The 18,774-nt window shown below is 44.9% G+C and overlaps 1 protein-coding gene across 1 annotated transcript in view; it reads left to right on the forward strand.

Moving 5' to 3' along the window:
* Positions 1 to 18,242, forward strand: part of IGSF9B (immunoglobulin superfamily member 9B) — a 131,791-nt gene extending 113,549 nt beyond the window's left edge. The window contains exons 19-20 of the mRNA XM_058194822.1: positions 16,187 to 16,293; positions 17,186 to 18,242. Coding sequence (XP_058050805.1) covers positions 16,187 to 16,293; positions 17,186 to 17,409 — 331 coding nt within the window. The 3' untranslated portion in view covers positions 17,410 to 18,242. The remainder of the gene's footprint in view (positions 1 to 16,186; positions 16,294 to 17,185) is intronic.
* The last annotated feature ends 532 nt before the right edge of the window (positions 18,243 to 18,774 follow it).

Here is an 18,774-nt window from a genome sequence, read left to right on the forward strand (position 1 = left end):
TGAGTGACCCAGTCCACAGCATTAAGAAGTCCTTCGTACTAGATCCCTCATTGCATTGATGATGATGCTCTCTACACTTTTAGCTCTCCTTTCTTCCTCCCCCTTACTTTCTCCGGCAATGTTTGTTCGTTTGTCTCTTGGTTTCCTTCCTCCCTCGCTTTTCCTTTGGTTTTTTTTTTTCCCCCTCCCCTTTTGACTTGCTGATGTCTTGTGGAGTTTGGCTCCGTGCGGATGTTGATAACTGCTTTGTTTTTGATTAATCTCAGCTATCTGGGCAGTGTTGTCGAGACAAGCCACTCCTCAGCTCAATAGGTAAGGGTTGATCAATGTCTGGAAGGATGGTGATGGGTTTTGGGGATTTGCTTGGGGTGAGGGGTCTGGGAGGAAACGTGAGAGGGGCTTTCTCCCCCCAATAACATTTATTTATTGATTGATTTGGTTATTATTATTATTATTATTTTTAAATCCTTTTCTTTTCCTTTAAAGGGGAATAAGGCATTGCAAAAACTAGGACAAACTATCACACACACAAACCTTTGTGGCTTTGGGGTTTCTCCCCTTCTGCAGGATAGCACTAGCAATAGCACTTAGACTTATATACCGCTTCACAGTGCTTTGCAACCCTCTCTAAGCGGTTTACAGAGTCAGCACATTGTCCCCAGCAATCTGGGTCCTCATTTTACCCACCTCGGAAGGATGGAAGCCTGAGTCAACCTTGAGTTCATCAGGATCAAACTCCTGGCAGTTGGCAGAGTTAGCCTGCAATACTGCATTCTAACCACTGTGCCATCACAGTCTGTCCTTCCTTCCTTCCTTCCTTCCTTCCTTCCTTCCTTCCTTCCTTCCTTCCTTCCTTCCTTCCTTCCTTCCTTCCTTCCTTCCTTCCTTCCTTCCTTCCTTCCTTCCTTTTTTAGCAATAGCACTTAGACTTATACCGCTTCAAAGTGCTTTACAACCCACTCTAAGCGGTTTACAGAGTCAGCACATTGCCTCCAACAATCTGGGCCCTCATTTTACCCACCTCGGAAAAATGGAAGGCTGAGTCAACCTTGAGGCTGGTGAGATTTGAACTGTCAAATTGCAGGCAGCCAGGGGTCAGCAGAAGTAGCCTGCAATACTGCACTCTAACTACTGCACCACCACAGCTCATGTCCCTCCCTCCCTCCTTCCCTCTCTCTATTTGGTTCAAGCCAATTGGCAAAGCAGGGATGGCCACTTATGAACTTTGAAGTAAACAGAAATTTGAATCTGTGAGGACTATGCAGGGACTACTATGCAGGGTCAATGTGTCTTGCTTTGGCTTTCAAAGAAATGAAATAGGTCTACTACTTCGGTCTGAACTGAAGCTTCTTGGTTGAGAAGCAAAATGTTTTTCAAGAAAAAAAAAAGAGAAACAAACCAAGAAAGTCCTATTGTCTTTTTTGGAAAAGCATCTTTGGGAAGACTACTTTTTTTTGTTTAGAGTCCCAAAATGGCCACTGAAAACCATCCATTCGTGAAGCACTAAAAATTTATTAGTGGGCCTTGGATGAAATCCTACACCATCAGCTTTTCATGGTAGAACATGGAGGCTAAAACATACGAAGAACGGTTGCAGAAACTGGGCATGGCTAGTCTAGGGAAGAGAAGGACCAGGGGAGACAGGATAGCAGTCTTCCAATATTTGAGGGGCTACCACAAAGAGGAGGGGGTCAAACTATTTTCCAAGGCACCCGAAGGCCAGACAAGGAATAATGGATGGAAACTAATCGAGGAGAGATTCAACCTAGAAATAAGGAGGAATTTTCTGACAGAACAATCAATCAGTGGCACAGAAATTGCCTTCAGAAGTTGTGGGAGCTTCATCGCTGGAAGCTTTCAAGAAGAGACTGGACTGCCATCTGTCAGAAATAGTGTAGGATCTCCTGCTTGGGTGGGGGGGGTTGGACTAGATAATAATAATAATATTTTAATTTTTATACCGCCCTTCTCCCGAAGGACTCAGAGCGGTGAACAGCCAAGTAAAAACAGTACAATATATTACAATAAAAGCTATTTAAAAAACTTATTCAATGTGGCCTAAATTTAAATATAAAAATACATAATATAAAATATAAAATAAACCCCATTTAAAACAAATTAAAAACCCCTATCAAGCCAGTCCTGCTCGGAAGAATAGGTACGTCTTCAGCTCGCGGCGAAAAGTCCGGAGGTCAGGAAGTTGTCGAAGTCCTGGGGGAAGCTCATTCCAGAGGGTAGGTGCCCCCACAGAGAAGGCTCTCCCCCTGGGGGTCGCCAGCCGACACTGTTTGGCTGACGGCACCCTGAGGAGACCCTCTCTATGGGAGCGACCAGTGGGTGGGAGGCATGTGGTAGCAGAAGGCGGTCCCGAAGATATCCCGGTCCTATGCCATTCTAGATGACCTACAAGGTACCTTCCAACTCTGTTATTCTGTTAACATACAATAATAGGATTGGAAGGGACCTTGGAGATCTTCTAGTCCAACCCCCCTGCCTGTGGCGGGAGATCCTACACCATTCCAGTCACTTCTTGAAAACCTCCAGTGATGTTCTGACCGCTGATGTTCTTCTGCCCAAGACTGAAATATTGCAAGCGGTAAAACACTGAGTACGTTATAACATTGATCAGTGCTTCTAAACAAGAGACAAAAGTAGATTGCGTTTCGTGCTTTATCCATTATGGTTTGTTTTAAGAGGTCCCATTAAAGCACACAGCCACCCCTCAGACTAAATTGTTCTTTTATGAGTGGGCTCTGTAAACTTGTCAGGGGCTGAAAGCATTGTGGATGGTTTATAACCGGGCTAGTAAAAAGAAATCTTTGCAGCCTTCCTTTCCTTAGCTCTTGTTTTATGCCGCCATAAAAACAGGAAGCACAAGAGAGCTTAGACAATTTATGTCAATGCTTCGGTTCCTGTGCCAGAGAAGGACACACGCACACACAAATATATATATTTGGCCATATGGGATATAAAGCAATTTGGGCAGTCTTTTGAAAGATTGCCTGGAAGATTTCTGGATGGCTCTTTTTTTAAAGGATTTTTTTAAAAAAGGCCTTTTTCCAGAAATTTTGATCACATGTTTACGGGGATGCTACAAGGATCGTAAATGTGAAAAAAAAATAGTTGTAAGTCATTTTTTCAGGACCGTTGTAACTTTGAGCGGTCACTAAATGAACTGTTTGTAAGTCGAGGACTACCTGTACTTTGCCTGCCTCTCAGTCTTATAGGAAACTCAGCTGAAACTGGCCAGGCATTTTTAAAAACCAGTATTTTAGCAAGCATCCCTAAGGCCAGAAAGATTTATTTATTTATTTATTTATTATTTATTTAATCAGATTTTTATACCGCCCTTCTCCCAAGGGACTCAGGGCGGTTTACAGCCAGATAAAAACAAGCAACAATATAAATACAAGATAAAATACTATTTAAAAAACTTACTCAACTTGGCTCTAATTAAGATAAATTTAAAACAATAAAACCCATTAAAATTAAAACTATAAAATCTAAAATCCTATGCCAGTCCTGCACGAATGAACAAATATGTTTTCAGCTTGCGGCGAAAGGTTGGAAGGGCAGGAAGTTGGCGAAGTCCTGTGGAAAGTTCATTCAAGAGGGTAGGTGCCCCCACAGAGAAGGCTCTCCCCCTGGGGGTCGCCAGCCGACACTGTTTGGCTGACGGCACCCTGAGGAGACCCTCTCTATGGGAGCGTACCGGTCGGTGGGAGGCATGTGGTAACAGAAGGCGGTCCCGAAGATATCCCGGTCCTATGCCATTCTAGATGACCTACAAGGTACCTTCCAACTCTGTTATTCTGTTAACATACAATAATAGGATTGGAAGGGACCTTGGAGATCTTCTAGTCCAACCCCCCTGCCTGTGGCGGGAGATCCTACACCATTCCAGTCACTTCTTGAAAACCTTCAGTGATGTTCTGACCGCTGATGTTCTTCTGCCCAAGACTGAAATATTGCAAGCGGTAAAACACTGAGTACGTTATAACATTGATCAGTGCTTCTAAACAAGAGACAAAAGTAGATTGCGTTTCGTGCTTTATCCATTATGGTTTGTTTTAAGAGGTCCCATTAAAGCACACAGCCACCCCTCAGACTAAATTGTTCTTTTATGAGTGGGCTCTGTAAACTTGTCAGGGGCTGAAAGCATTGTGGATGGTTTATAACCGGGCTAGTAAAAAGAAATCTTTGCAGCCTTCCTTTCCTTAGCTCTTGTTTTATGCCGCCATAAAAACAGGAAGCACAAGAGAGCTTAGACAATTTATGTCAATGCTTCAGTTCCTGTGCCAGAGAAGGACACACGCACACACAAATATATATATTTGGCCATATGGGATATAAAGCAATTTGGGCAGTCTTTTGAAAGATTGCCTGGAAGATTTCTGGATGGCTCTTTTTTTAAAGGATTTTTTTTAAAAAAGGCCTTTTTCCAGAAATTTTGATCACATGTTTACGGGGATGCTACAAGGATCGTAAATGTGAAAAAAAAAATAGTTGTAAGTCATTTTTTCAGGACCGTTGTAACTTTGAGCGGTCACTAAATGAACTGTTTGTAAGTCGAGGACTACCTGTACTTTGCCTGCCTCTCAGTCTTATAGGAAACTCAGCTGAAACTGGCCAGGCATTTTTAAAAACCAGTATTTTAGCAAGCATCCCTAAGGCCAGAAAGATTTATTTATTTATTTATTTATTTATTTATTTATTTATTTATTATTTATTTAATTAGATTTTTATACCGCCCTTCTCCCAAGGGACTCAGGGCGGCTTACAGCCAGATAAAAACAAGCAACAATATAAATACAAGATAAAATACTATTTAAAAAACTTACTCAACTTGGCTCTAATTAAGATAAATTTAAAACAATAAAACCCATTAAAATTAAAACTATAAAATCTAAAATCCTATGCCAGTCCTGCACGAATGAACAAATATGTTTTCAGCTTGCGGCGAAAGGTTCGAAGGTCAGGAAGTTGGCGAAGTCCTGTGGAAAGTTCATTCCAGAGGGTAGGAGCCCCCACAGAGAAGGCCCTTCCCCTGAGGGCCGCCAGCCGACATTGTTTGGCAGACGGCACCCTGAGGAGTCCCTCTCTGTGAGAGCGCACGGGTCGGTGGGAGGCAATCGGTAACAGTAGGCGGTCCCGCAGATAACTCGAAGTTGTCATTTCTTAAGGCAGGGGTGTTAAGCTCAAAGTCTGTGGGCCGCATCCGGCCCATGGGGTGCTTAGATCTGGCACAAGGGGCCACCCTGGAAAGAATGAACGACCAGCCGGTGGTGCCTCTTCCAGCAAAAATGGAGCTCGGGAGGGCTCCGTTTTCACTCGCAGAGGGTTGCAGGAGGCTGTCCCAGCCGAAAATGGAGCTCATGAGCCGGATTTCACTGGCAGAGGGTTGCAGGAAGCCATCCCAGCTGAAAACGGAGCTCGTGAGCCCATTTTCGCTGGTGGAGGGTTGCAGGAGGCCATCCCAGCCGAAAACGTAGCTCATGAGCCGGGTTTCACTGTCAGAGGGTTGCAGGAGCTGTCTCAGCTGAAAACGGAGCTCATGAGCTGGGTTTCGCTGGCAGAGGGTTGCAGGAGGCCGTCCCAGCCGAAAACAGAGCTCGCGAGCCCATTTTCACTGGCAGAGGATTGCAGGAGGCTGTCCCAGCTGAAAATGGAGCTCATGAGCCGGGTTTTGCTGGCAGAGGGTTGCAGGAGGCCGTACCAGCTGAAAACGGAGCTCGTGAGCTCATTTTTGCTGGCAGAGGGTTGCAGGAGGCCGTCCCAGCCGAAAACGGAGCTCGTGAGCCCATTTTCGCTGGCAGAGCACTCGGGCCACCACAGGTGCCCCCGATACGAGTGACGTCAAGCTGGCCACCCTAGCCACACCCACCCTGCCCCTCCCCCACGGTAAAACACAACTCTGATGCGGCCCTCAATGAAATTGAGTTTGACACCCCTGTCTTAAAGTCTCAGCCGTACTTAGTAACAGCAACAGAGTTGGAAGGGACCTTGGAGGTCATCTAGTCCAACCCCCTGCTCACGCAGGAGACCTATACTCTCGATTCGAACCACCAAACTGCCAACCTTTCCGATTGACCAGCTCAGCGTCTTAGCCACTGAGCTACCTAGCCAGGTTACTTCTCAGAAAGCAGAATTTGGGGGTCAGTTCCATGGTTTGTTTTTTGCGACTTTCCACAAAAATCCCCCCTCCGCTGCTGCCAGCACGCACTGAACTAAAACTGGGCTTCTCTGCTGCCCATGGATCAAAACCCCAAAGCCACAAAGGAAGTTGGTGGATATCCCTGGATTTCACCCTCTGTTCTCTCTTTCTCTCTTCCTGCATATTTGTCTCCAGACCGGGATGGCCCTTTAGCTCCTAGCCTAAGAGCATCCCAAATGGGGCTGGCAAGAGCTTGTATGTGCCCTGAACCCTTGTCACTCCGGTGTTTATCTTTGGAGTATGACGATCCTTGTCTGTCTGTCTCTTTTGTTTTTTGGAAGTAACCAGTTTTCCCCTTTAAAGGCTGTCTCTGTTATCAGGCGTCTCTGCATGCTTTTCACCCTTGCTCTGGCTTGGAGAAATTGTCAGTTCTCTCGTCTGAGTGCTTCGTTAACTCCTCTCTTTTTTCTATACATATATATATATATTATTTGTGATTCCTCTTCCTGGATTACGTTTGGCCCTTGTTCTGTTTCTCCTTCCTCTCTTTCTCTCTCTCTCTCTTTTTTTCTCACGCCATGGTGAGCCCTTCTCCCTCCTCTCCCCTCCTCTCTTCTTCTTCTTCCGCCTCTCCTCCATCTCTCTCTTCTGCCAGCATGGTGAAAAAAAACCCATTGTGTAGGCCAAGTTGTGCTGATCCCGCAAAGCGAGGGAAGGGGGTGCCTTATTCGGGAACATGCTCTGCTCTTCCCTCGGCTTGTCCTTCTCTCATTGCCCTGCTGGGTGCTGGTTGTGGTGGAGCTGGCACGCACGGCGGTAGCAAAACGCTTTGTGGCGCGTGTGTGTGTGTGTGTTCGTGTCCGGGGTGGGGCAGGTAGTCCTCTCGCTCTTTCCTTTAGCAACTCTCATTAGTCCAGCTTGCCCATTGCTATGCAACCGTCCTTCTCCAATTGTAGCTGCTTCCTGGCGATTGAGGTGGCTGGTAGACCTTTCTAAGGGGGCGGGGGGGGGGGCCTATCTGTGCATTTTCCATGGGGTTCGCTAATTTGAGGCGGTAAAATTGGAAAAGTTGTCCTTTCCGAAGTTACTTCCAGGCTGGTTTCCTTCTGCAACCTTCGGAGGTCAAAGAGTGTGCAACTTCTTGCCATTCCTTCCAGCTTCTTCTGGCTTTGAAAATACATGGCTGGTTCCTACAAATAATGGCTGGTTTCTACAACAGGTTTAACCTAGTAATGGAGGGTTTTTCCCCCATTATTTTTTTTGCAGGGGGTGTTGGTGTTGGAGGGATGGGGACAAAAATTATGCACAATAGACTAACGGAAGAGCGGGATTTCCAAACAAGCCTGCTTCTCCGAAGATCTAACCAAACCTAGTCTGACTGGGAATGCTGTTGCTAGATCTGGTTCAGCGTTTGGGGTTGATGTAGGAGTTACCTCCTTTGCAAATGGGCAGAATCTTTTATTTCAGCATGGTTCAAGGCCGCTGTGCCAGAAAGAAGAAGAAGAAGAAGTTAGTCGCGCTTTCTTTTCTGGGTGTGTTATTATTTTTTTTCCCCTTTGGTCTCCTGTGCCCAAGCTTTGCTGACGAAGAGTCGCAGAAATGGGGTGACACATCAGGAAAATAGCTTTAATGGAATAACAGTTGGGAGGGACCTTGGAGGTCTTCGAGCCCAACCCCCCTGCATAAACAGGAGGCCCTATACCTGTGATGGTGAACCTATGGCACACGTGCCAAAGGAGACACGCAGAGCCATCTCTGTGGGCATGCACGCCGTCGCCAACTACTCTTCTGGTTTCTAGCGTGCACACGTGCACCGGACAGCTGATTTTCACGGGCACCGGAGCACCAGAAAACGGCCTGAAAAATGACCAAAAATCAGATCATTTTTGGACCAAAAACGACCCTTAAAACAGCCTGAAAATGTCCCAAAACAGCCAAAAACCAGGCATGTGCGTGCCGGCCAGCTAGCCTTCAAGTTTCCGGTGCATGCACATGAATGCACATTCCGGTTTGGGCACTCAGTGCAAAAAAGGTTTGCCATCACAAACCATGAATGCAATCCCAACTCAGGATGATTCTGGATTGTATATTTTAATTCTCAGGTGATGAGTGACAGCCAGGTCCATTGAAGAGTTTCCCAGGAAGAATTGGTCATTCTTTAAGACGTTACAACACGGGGTGCAATTCCTGCAAATTTTGGCAGCCAGGGTGCCACCATCCACTAAGAAATCAAAGCTGATAAGTGTGTGTCCCAAAGGCGCTTTTCCAAACGGCAATTGGCTCTTTCCTTGAAAATGATTTGCTTCTCATCCAAGAAGCTTCTTCAGTTCAAACTTGTTGGATAAGAAGCGAAATGCTTTCAAGGAAAAACCCCAAGAAAGTCCAATTGCCTTTTGGAAAAGCATTTTTTGGGACAACCATGACCTGGATGATTGAAAATCTCTATAAATAATGACTTTAGGGTGTAGACATGACAGCCGGTATGTGGATAACATTTCTTTGCTAATGTTATTCTAGGCAAGTTGGTCAGATACAATTTTATTAAAAAAAAAACAAAAACCCAGAAATCTTAAATACTATAAACAGAACTTCTGTGTTTAGTTCCCTGTTTAGCCTCAACTGTTAGGTACCCAAAGACATTACTGTCACCTCCAAGTTCTCTTGGGATTCTTCAATAGCATTTGATCGAAGATGTTGGAAACAGAAATTCTGTTCTACAGAGTTGTTTTTTTGTTTTTTTAATTTCCCCCAGAGACACATTTCTTACACGGCCAGCCTTACGGTTAATTGCATTGTGGTAATGCAGCTTCTTTCTTCTTTTTTTTTTCACCTTCTTCTCTTGAAAACTTGTTTAATTTCAGTGGATTTTTGAGAGTGTTTAAACATTGTGACTCCTTTGTTCCCTCCTAGGCAAACTTGAGGTTCAAAGACAGAACGAGTGAGGTTAGAACATACAAAGACTCCTGGGTGTCATTGAAGTGTTGTGATTCTAACAAGGTAGAAGACAAATATTCGCGACGCAAATGCAAATTGCGTTTTACGATTGGCCTACTTTCCTTTGTTATTCCTTACTATCGGGAGAAACAATATTGTTTTCAGAGGTGTCACTCAAGCATAGTGAAAGGGTTCTAAACAGGAACTTAGTAGGAACTATCCAGGACAGGGGTGTCAAACTTGATTTCATTGAGGGCTGAATCAGGGCTGTGGTTGACCTCTGAGGAGGCGGGGAGGCATGGCCAGCTTGATGCCGCTCATGGGGTGTGGCTGAGTGGGTAGGTGTGGCCAACTGGGTGGGCGTGGCCAGCTTGACACTGGTCACTGGGCGTGGCTGGCTCGGGATGGTCCATCCCTTGAGCACCGGGATCCCATAGCCCAGTCCAGCCCTACTTCCCCGAGCGAGCGTCTGCTTACCTCCTCCTCAAGGCTGCTGCCAGTGCTGCCTTGGGCGAGGTCAGGTGAAGAGGTCAGGCGAAGAGGCCAGGCGAAGAGACTGGCCACAATGCTTCACTCTGCTCGACAACAGCTGCAGCTCGTTGGCCTCGCCCCACCCAGCCTCTTCACCTCTTCGCCTGGCCTCTCGCCTCTATGCCCCGCCTCGCCTGCACGCACACTGGGATGGAGTGGGCTGGGACGAAGTGATGCGGGCAGTGGTGGGAGTCAAGTAATTTAACAACCGGTTCTCTGCCCTAATGATTTCTTCCAACAACCAGTTTACCTAAACTGCTCAGAAAGTTAACAACCGGTTCTCCCAATGTGGTGCGAACCGGCTGAATCCCACCACTGGATGCGGGCCAGACCTTCATAGTTTCCAGAATGGCCCTGCGGGTCAGATCCAGCCCACTGGCCTTGAGTTTGATACCCTTGATCTAGGAAATAAGGAAAGATTTTAACATTAGATCAGTAGCAGAAAAAGAGAAGCACTATCAAAGAAATTCACAACGTAGCCACCGGAAACCCGCAACTATTACAAAAGGAAAAGAATGGCAAACAATCATCTAATATTTATGTTGGCTATCTATTTCCAACAATGTTTTTATTTGTGTTGGTTTTACTGTTTGGATACGAAGCAAGCACTGTCCTTTTATATTTTCATTGCTCAGGAAATTTTCCTGGAGATATATAGTATATGTTTTTGGTATGCGTTTCAGAAAGCAACTAGAAACAAAATATATAGCCGCTTATAACACAAGAGCCAACCTACTGTGAACTGGGTAAGAAAATCTTGCCCTCTGTAAAGTATGACTTATCAGTTTTGGAAGTCAGTGTCCTGCAAAAAAATCATTTAATTCTTTGCGGGATAAATATATACAGTTTCTTTCTTTTTTTCCAGAGAAGCAATGGTGCTAATTGAAATGATGGAAAAAGCTTTGCATTCCCTTGTCCGAGGCATAGATTAATCAGTTAACTGTATTAATGAGGGGGACAGTTGTTTTAAACCCAAGTCTCTTTTCCTTCCAAATAGGATTTTACTCATGTGATTTATGTGCTGTATGTATGCATAATACGGGAGTTAACATAACATAATAACAGAGTTGGAAGGGACCTTGGAGGTCTTCTAGTCCAACCCCCTGCCCAGGCAGGAAACTCTACACTATTTCAGACAAATGGCTATGCAACATTTTCTTAAAAATTTCCAGTGTTGGAGCATTGGCAACTTCTGCAGGCAAGTTGTTCCACTTATTGATTGTTCTAACTGTCAGGAAATTTCTCCTTAGTTCTAAGTTGCTTCTCTCCTTGGTTAGTTTCCACCCATTGCTTCTTGTCCTGCCTTCAGGTGCTTTGGAGAATAGCTTGACTCCCTCTTCTTTGTGGCAGCCCCTCAAATATTGGAAGACTGCTATCATGTCTCCCCTAGTCCTTCTTTTCATTAAGCTAGACATACCGAATTCCTGAAACCGTTCTTCATTGCATATGAGTTCATTCATTGCATATGAGGTCCATTCACAGACAGATCTGTTAAATAGAAGATTCACTGTTTTTATTCTGAGATTTTTTTAAATATATAGTTAACAGAATAACAGAGTTGGAAGGGACCTTGGAGGTCTTCTAGTCCAATCCCCTTCTCGAGCAGGAAACCCTATACTATTTCAGACAAATTGTTGTCCAATCTCTTCTTAAAAACCTTAGAAACCTGCTGGAGCATCTACAACTTCTGAAGGCAAGTCGTTCCACTGATTAATTGTTCTAATTGTCAAGAAATTTCTCTTTAGTGCTAGGTTGGTTCTCTCCTTGATTAGTTTCCATCCATCAATTCTAATCCTGCCTTGAGATGCTTTGGAGAATAGGTTGACCCCACTCTTCTTTGTGGCAGCTTGGAACACTGCTATCAAGTCACCCCTGGTCCTTCTTTTCATTAAACTAGACATACCCAGTTCCTGCAACCATTCTTCGTATATTTCAGCCTCCAGTCCCCTAATCGTCTTTGTTTTCTCTTCTCTTCACTCTTTCTAGAGTCCCAACATCTTTTTTCTATATATCACGGCGACCAAAACTGGATGCAAGTTCTGTCCCATCATTTTATTTTGTTTGGGAACTATAGAGCAATAGACCGAACATATTGCAAAACTCAAAAGGATGCAGTGGCTCAGTGGCTAAGACACTGAGCTTGTTGATCAAAAGGTCGGCAGTTCAGCGGTTGGAATCCTTAGTACCGTGTAACGGGGTGAGCTCCCATTACTTGTCCCAGCTTTTGCCAACCTAGTGGTTCGAAAGCACGTAAAAAACGCAACTAGAAAAATAGGGACCACCTTCGGTGGGAAGGTAACAGCATTCCGTGCGCCTTTGGCCTTGAGTTATGCCGGCCACATGACCCTGGAGATGTCTTTGGACAGCGCTGGCTCTTCGGCTTTGAAACGGAGATGAGCACCGCCCCCTAGAATCGGGAACGACTAGCACATATGTGCGAGGGGAACCTTTACCTTTATTGCAAAACTCAGTATTTGAAATTTCCATTAGAAGATAGCCTTTACGTTAGTAGGTTTCGCTGTGATTTTTTTTTTTTTGATTGGACATGGTGTCCTGTGCAAAAGAGATATCTGATAGGCACTCTTATTTAATTGCCTCTATTTCAAGTACTCATTCTTTCCTCTAAAATACGAGGCATTCAAATCTGAAAAAGGTAGTACCTTTTTGAAGCCTTCTTAGGAAGCTGTTTTTAATTAGTGGCTTGGCTGACTTTTATTATCTAATGTTAAGAAAGGGCAGGTAACACATGAGCTTTCGGTTCCTTTTATCATCTTCTGGGCAAAGGCCATTTTCTTGATTATTTGATTGATTGTTTCACAGTGAACAGGAAGAAATCTTTGAATTTTCAGACGTCTTTACAGAATCAGTTAGGGCTACAAAATTGAATTAAATCTCTCTTCTGCCTTCATCTCGCTCTTGATTAGCTGGCTATCTTATGCCATCTCTTAGAAGATGTCAGTTATTAATCTGTCTCTCTTGTTGATCTTGGTGTAATATTACGTTTAATTAGCTCAGGGTTCCCACCCCAAACCTAAATGCAGAATTTTACTTGTCTTCCATCATTTCACTCTGCTGCTCAGGCCTATCTGGATCTATTCAAATCATCTGTTTTTCACCCAGAGGTACAATGTCTCATTTGCAAATTTCTTAAGAATTTCCTAACTTCTTAAAAACTTCCTTTCTTTGTTCTAGTCATTGATAAAAGTTTTGGACAGCACAGGGCCCAGGGCAGAATCTTCTGGCATTTCATTTGATATTTGTCTGTAAGCCAAAGGTGTTCAATCTTGTCAGTTTTAAGGCCTTGGACCAGTGGTGGTTTCAATTTTTTTTACTACTGGTTCTGTGGGTGTGGCTTGGTGGGCGTGGCTTGGTGGGCGTGGCAGGGGAAGGATACTGTAAAATCTCCATTTCCTCCCAATCAGCTGGGACTCAGGAGGCAGAGAATAGATGGGGCTGAGGCCAGTCAGAATTTTAACGACCGGTTCTCCGAACTACTCAAATTTTCCGCTACCGGTTCTCCAGAACTGGTCAGAACCTGCTGAAACCCACCTCTGCTATGAACTTTCAACTTGGGGGCTTCTTTTCTGAAGCTTCTTTTAGCTTCTGAAACCTCCGTTTGAGAAGCTGGGCAGGGCTACATTTGAAGTATAAGACGCACCCAGATTTTCACCCTCTTTTTTTGGGGGAAAAAGATTTCCTGGAGGATAGTTGATGTCCCAAAATATCAGAGGAGAACACATGATTTTCCAGATTCGTGGTGACACCGTGGTTAGAATGCATTACTGCAGCTAATTCTGCTGACCGCAGACTGCCGGCAATTTCACTGGCTTGAGGTCGACTCAGCCTTCCATCTTTCTGAGGATACTAAAATGAGGACCCAGATTGTTGGGGGGCAAGATGCTGACTCTTTGGCGAACTGTGGTTCTAGTGTAATTGGAAGAACATTTATTCCATCTTTGTGATGGAATGAAGTGAGGGGGTGGATCCCCAAGGGGAAGAGGGTGTATTTCAAAGGAGTAAGAGACAACTCAGCCCAGATATTAGTGTGAGAGAAAGAGGGTGAAGACAGCCTCCTTCTAGTAGTTCTCAGAGTATATTGTAGATACAAATAACAGAGTCCTCACTCCGGCAAGATTTTGTCTATAGGTGTTGTGTCTGCACCCCCCGAGCCGGCCCTCCTGCCAGAAAATGACTTGGAGCTGGACCTGCTGCCAGAAAGTGACTTGGACAGTGAGGGGGAAGGGCCATCAGGACTTACCTCAGGAGCACCGGCTTCCCTGGCTCAGCTTCAGGAGCCAGATGCAGGCCAGGTGGAAGAGATAATGAGGCCTCCATCCCCTGACTCTTTCCCGCCCCCAGGCCACACCTGCAGACCCAGCTGATGGCAATCAGGCTTGGTTGAACCCTAGGTTTCGTAGGCAGGAGAGGAGGGAACAACATAAGCAAGGGTGGGGCAGGCCTAGGAAGTGCTGAGTCATGGAGCCACACCCCACAGGATATAAAAGGCAGTGAGAGCTGCTGTGTCTCTTTGTAACAGGCAAATCCACTGATTAAGAGCTGAAGTTTGTTTCTGGGTGACTCACCAGTGTCGTGGAAGATAATGACGGCTCTTGGCAGATGCTGGCTATTCTGCTGCCAGAGCTGATCGTGCCGGCTAATTAAGTCATCGTTCGGACGGAGGCGAGGGGGACAGAACAATAGGTGTGAAACAATAAAGAATTCAGCTTGGAAGAATTACCACAAACCACAATTGTTCGTGTCATTCTTGATTTTGGACGAAGTGGTGCAGTGACCTAGAGGTGGAGCTCTTGCCAATCAGGAGGCTGTGAGTTCGATCCTAGGTAGAGGCTGATATTTCTCTTTCTGGACGCACTGAGAATATATCTGCTGAACGAAACTCCACACTGGTGACAGGAAGGGCATCCAACCATTAAACACTCTGCTAGCTCCATTCAGTTGCCCAGACACCACCCCGCAAGGGATTATGGGGTTGTTAAATGGAGGTGATGATTCTTGGTTTCGGACTAGTCTTCTCCACTATTTTTCAACTCCTCAAACTCTGGGCTAAAGGTCTGGGTAAATAGCAGCCACACTGGCAGAAGAACAAGGGCTTACAGCCCAAGTGTCAATAATAGGTGTGTTGAGAAACCAAATAAATAAAGCTTGTTTGTAATGCAGAAGATAACTGGCTGCAGATGGACTGGGCTGTTGCTGCAGTTTCTAGACTGACTTGTGTTGTAGCGACATTGATCCCGTGGTGTTGCCTCTGGCAAACCCATCAGCTGAACCTTAAGTTGTGATCGCCGATAAATGGGGCTGATGTGAAAATTGTTTGTATGCACACTTCACTGCATAAACTATACTTGTCTGGAGAATCTGCCGTTTGCAGCCTAATCTTTGAAGGCAACTTGTGAGAGCTTTCTTTGAACCATGTATGGTGATGCATGTCATGTGTAGGGCTAACCACTGCAAATGCATAAAAGATACAAATATATATACGTATATGTGAGGGCTCCTTGATTGGGGCTGAAAGGCGAAAGGGAAGCAGTATTCTCCCTCCCATATTTGGGTAGACCAGGTTGCTTCAATAGGAAAAAAAAATACTTAATCTTTCCCCTGGTGCAGCTAACAAAGCGAGGAGAACCTGTGACTTAGAGGTTAATACATCTGCCTAATATGCAAGCGAGCCCAGGTTCGAATCCCTGAAAGGTATGGCTAGCTGATGAGAGCTAAATAGCTTGAAATAGATCTATACTAGTCTCCCTTTATTTCTTTGTCAGTAAATATAAATTTAATATATTGGCAGTCTTAATATATTGGCTCCTCTCAACAGAACCTCCCCTCTCTCCTCCCTTTTAAAGGATGTGTTATTGTTAATGCATCTGTTCTTGGTAGACTTCTAAAAAAAAATCTCTTGCAACCCCCGCGTGGACTTTTCTGAAAGATTTTCACTCTTGCAACTAGCAAACACAAAAAAGTGCCTTGAACCAGCCTGGAAACTGCCACTTTAACCCTTCTTCCTTTTCTTCTTCTTCTTCTTCTTCTTCCTCTGTTTAACACTGCAGATGGTTCAGGGCCAGACCCTCAGCCTTAATTTGGCTTTGTTTCCTTCCTTTTGTTTTTAACCACCATCCAGCCATTTTCAAGAGGTTCCGACTCCCACGTTCCCACGAACGAAACCGTTCGGCCTAGCGCCCTTTCTGTAACCTTTGCCTGGGTTTGAGCGTTCTGATGATAAGAACAGGAAAATGAAGATTGCCAGCTAAAGGAAGGGCCACAATGGAATGGGGTTGCCTTGGAATGCAGGGCTGGTGGTATGGAGGAAACAATAATAATAACCAAGGAGGTAAGATGCTACGTTCGCCTCCAGCAGAGAACATGATAGGGTGGATTTGGTATCCACCCTGCTATGCTTGTCACCGTCTTTTCCTTCCCTGTGGCGGACCAGGTGGAGGTTGAAATGCCCTCTTTGCCATCAAAGAGACCCTCCCTCGAGAGAGAGAGAGAGAGAGAGAGAGAGAATAGGGCAGGGGGCCACTGATGGCGTTTTCTGCTTTGTCTTTCTAGAAGACGTCCATCACCAACCCGGAACGCGGCCGCACCTGAGAGGCTCGAAGCTCTGAAATACCAACGGATTAAGAAGCCAAAAAAGTCGAAATCCAAAAAACAAAGCAGTGAGTGCGAGGAACACCAGATTCGCTCCCCTGCCTCTCCCGCTGCCCCTTCCCCACCTGGCACAATGCTCATTGAAGTCAATGACTTGTAATGGGAATTGCTTCTGTCTCTCTATGGGCCTGAACTGTGGCTGCGTGGTTTTGGGCACAACCCAGGATAGGGATTGTTGGGTGACCCTCTAGCTTGTGGTTCTTCAGAACTGAAACATCTCCTTGAGTTTTGCCTCATTCCTTTGGCTACCCTTCTGCATCCTGGGTGCCTTGTAGATGTGCAGACCTCAGGACCCAGATTTCTTAGCAAAATGGCCATGCTGGCTATAGCATTTGATGTCCAGCGATTGTCCAGCGATTGTTGGCTGGAGAAAACTGCCTTAGAACCAAAACTAGCTTCTAGTTCTCCTAACCTCAGTCCCTACAAGCCAGTATTTCCCAGGGGGGTTCTGTCTTTAAAACCACCCTCTCATGCACACTTCTCATAGTCCATCCTCCCTTTGACCCCTGCTCCTCAATAACTTTTCCTGGTTCCTCCTCTTTTAAATTATTGCTTTTTTTTGTTACTCAATTATGTCTTTAAGGTTTGTCCATCTTGCTGCAATTTCTAGAGCTGCTTTCCCCCCGCCATGTTGGTATGAGTGTGAAAATCATCTTCACCTTCACCAAGAGCACCTCCATGCCTTCCTGGTTGACACTCCTACAGCTCAAGCTTCTCATACCTGCACCTTGATGATACCTTAGGCTGCGTGTTTGTGTGTGTGTGTGTGTGTGTTGATTTTACGGCGATGCCGACCTGCTTTTTGTTGTCTTAAAGAGAGAACTTCAGAGACTTTGATGTCTTCTCGTAATGCTGGTACCGGAGATTGACCAACTTCTTCCTCTTTGCTTTCTTCTCCAGATGGTTCTGCCTCCCAGGTTCAACAACATCCTAACTCTCAGGTACTGTGGCCTGACGAAGCTGTCTGTCTACGGAAGAAGAAGAGACACTCTCGCCAGGATCCCTTTGCCCGCCTTTCTGCCCTAAAGGATGACCTCTGTCACCGTCAGGTTCCCGAAGACCAGACAGCCATTCTGAACAACGTAGACCATGACGATTCCAGTGGGCATGCGACCTTACTTTAGAATAGCACCAGCCAGGGGGAAGAGGGAAATAAGGAGAAGAACAGATTAGATCTCTCTGTGGTCAAATGCGTGGAAGGAGAAGTTGAAGCACAGGTTGGTGTGGTTTAAACCTTCAGGATCCAGGCTCCGATCGGTGAGGCGGGCTGTGATGATCACACGTGACGTGTGACTCTGGCGTGATCTGTGAGAAGATAAAATCCAGGGGGAAGTCCTTGACTTTTGTGAGGAGCGAGTTACATCTCCTACATAGTCTTCTACTGTAATGTAATCCACGAGGAGAAGAGATATCAATAGTCAACCGGTGGGAAGGCGAAAAGCAAATGTCTCAATTTAACCCTCTTCGTCCTCTTTTTAAGCTTTCTCTGGCTCACTTGCGGAGGTGGGCAATGAAGAGATAGGCGCTGTTTGGTCAGAACTGGGTAACTCCCTGCTCTCTGCTGTCGCTTCAGCTTGTATACTTTCTGGAAGGGGAATACGACCGATCGAATTGTACAAACCCGCTTCTCCCAATATTATTTATTCATATATATGAGATATTTCTGTATTCGTATATATGAAAAAGAAACCATAGAAGCAAGAGACGGTGTACATTTGTGTAGCGTTTATTTAGAATTCACTAGAGAAAGAAAATGCGGTATTAGTTGAGCAAATTGGTTGGCATATTATTGGATGCAGCAAAACTACTGAGATTTTGAGCTGAGATTTATGAGCGCTACGACTTGTTAGTTTTTTTTATTTACTAGCGTGTTATTAGAAATTATCCAAACACACCAAGGGGGCAAAATAATAATAATAATATTCTGCTTGTTTCAACTGTCATACCTCTTTGATGTCTGAATATTCTGAGTGAAAATACAACGTCTAGTTGACTTTCTTATCTGTTGGGTGAAGACCTAGGATTAGAGTATGCCTTGTACTTTGCACAGTTCAATCTTAATTTATATTGGGGGGGAGGGGAACAAAACCTGTAGGACATTTTATATCGGACTAAATAAGAAAAAAAATGGCAGTTTGTTTGTTTGTTTGTCAGGGAAATTGACAGCTCAAATTATACTTTCTGGCAAATTTTAGGTTTAGACGGGCTTCTTTTAAGATGCTAATTTTGCTATGCTTGTATCTGTACTGTAGTACACCTTTTTTATTTTTTATTTTTTTTAAAAAGGCTAGTCTTTTCACTATAAAGTATCATTGCATTAGCTCTGCTGAAAATAAGGAGGTTTTAAAACTCTTTCGTCTATGTTTAAGCAAGGATCTCTCCCATTTCAGTCTTTGGTTTTGGGGTTTTTGGTTTTTTTCCCTGACCGCATAATAAAACACACAGGGTGTGTTCATTCTACAAGAACAACAGAATGAGGAGGCTGAGCC

The sequence above is a fragment of the Ahaetulla prasina genome, chromosome 9, assembly GCF_028640845.1.
Source record: "Ahaetulla prasina isolate Xishuangbanna chromosome 9, ASM2864084v1, whole genome shotgun sequence".
NCBI lineage: Eukaryota > Metazoa > Chordata > Lepidosauria > Squamata > Colubridae > Ahaetulla > Ahaetulla prasina.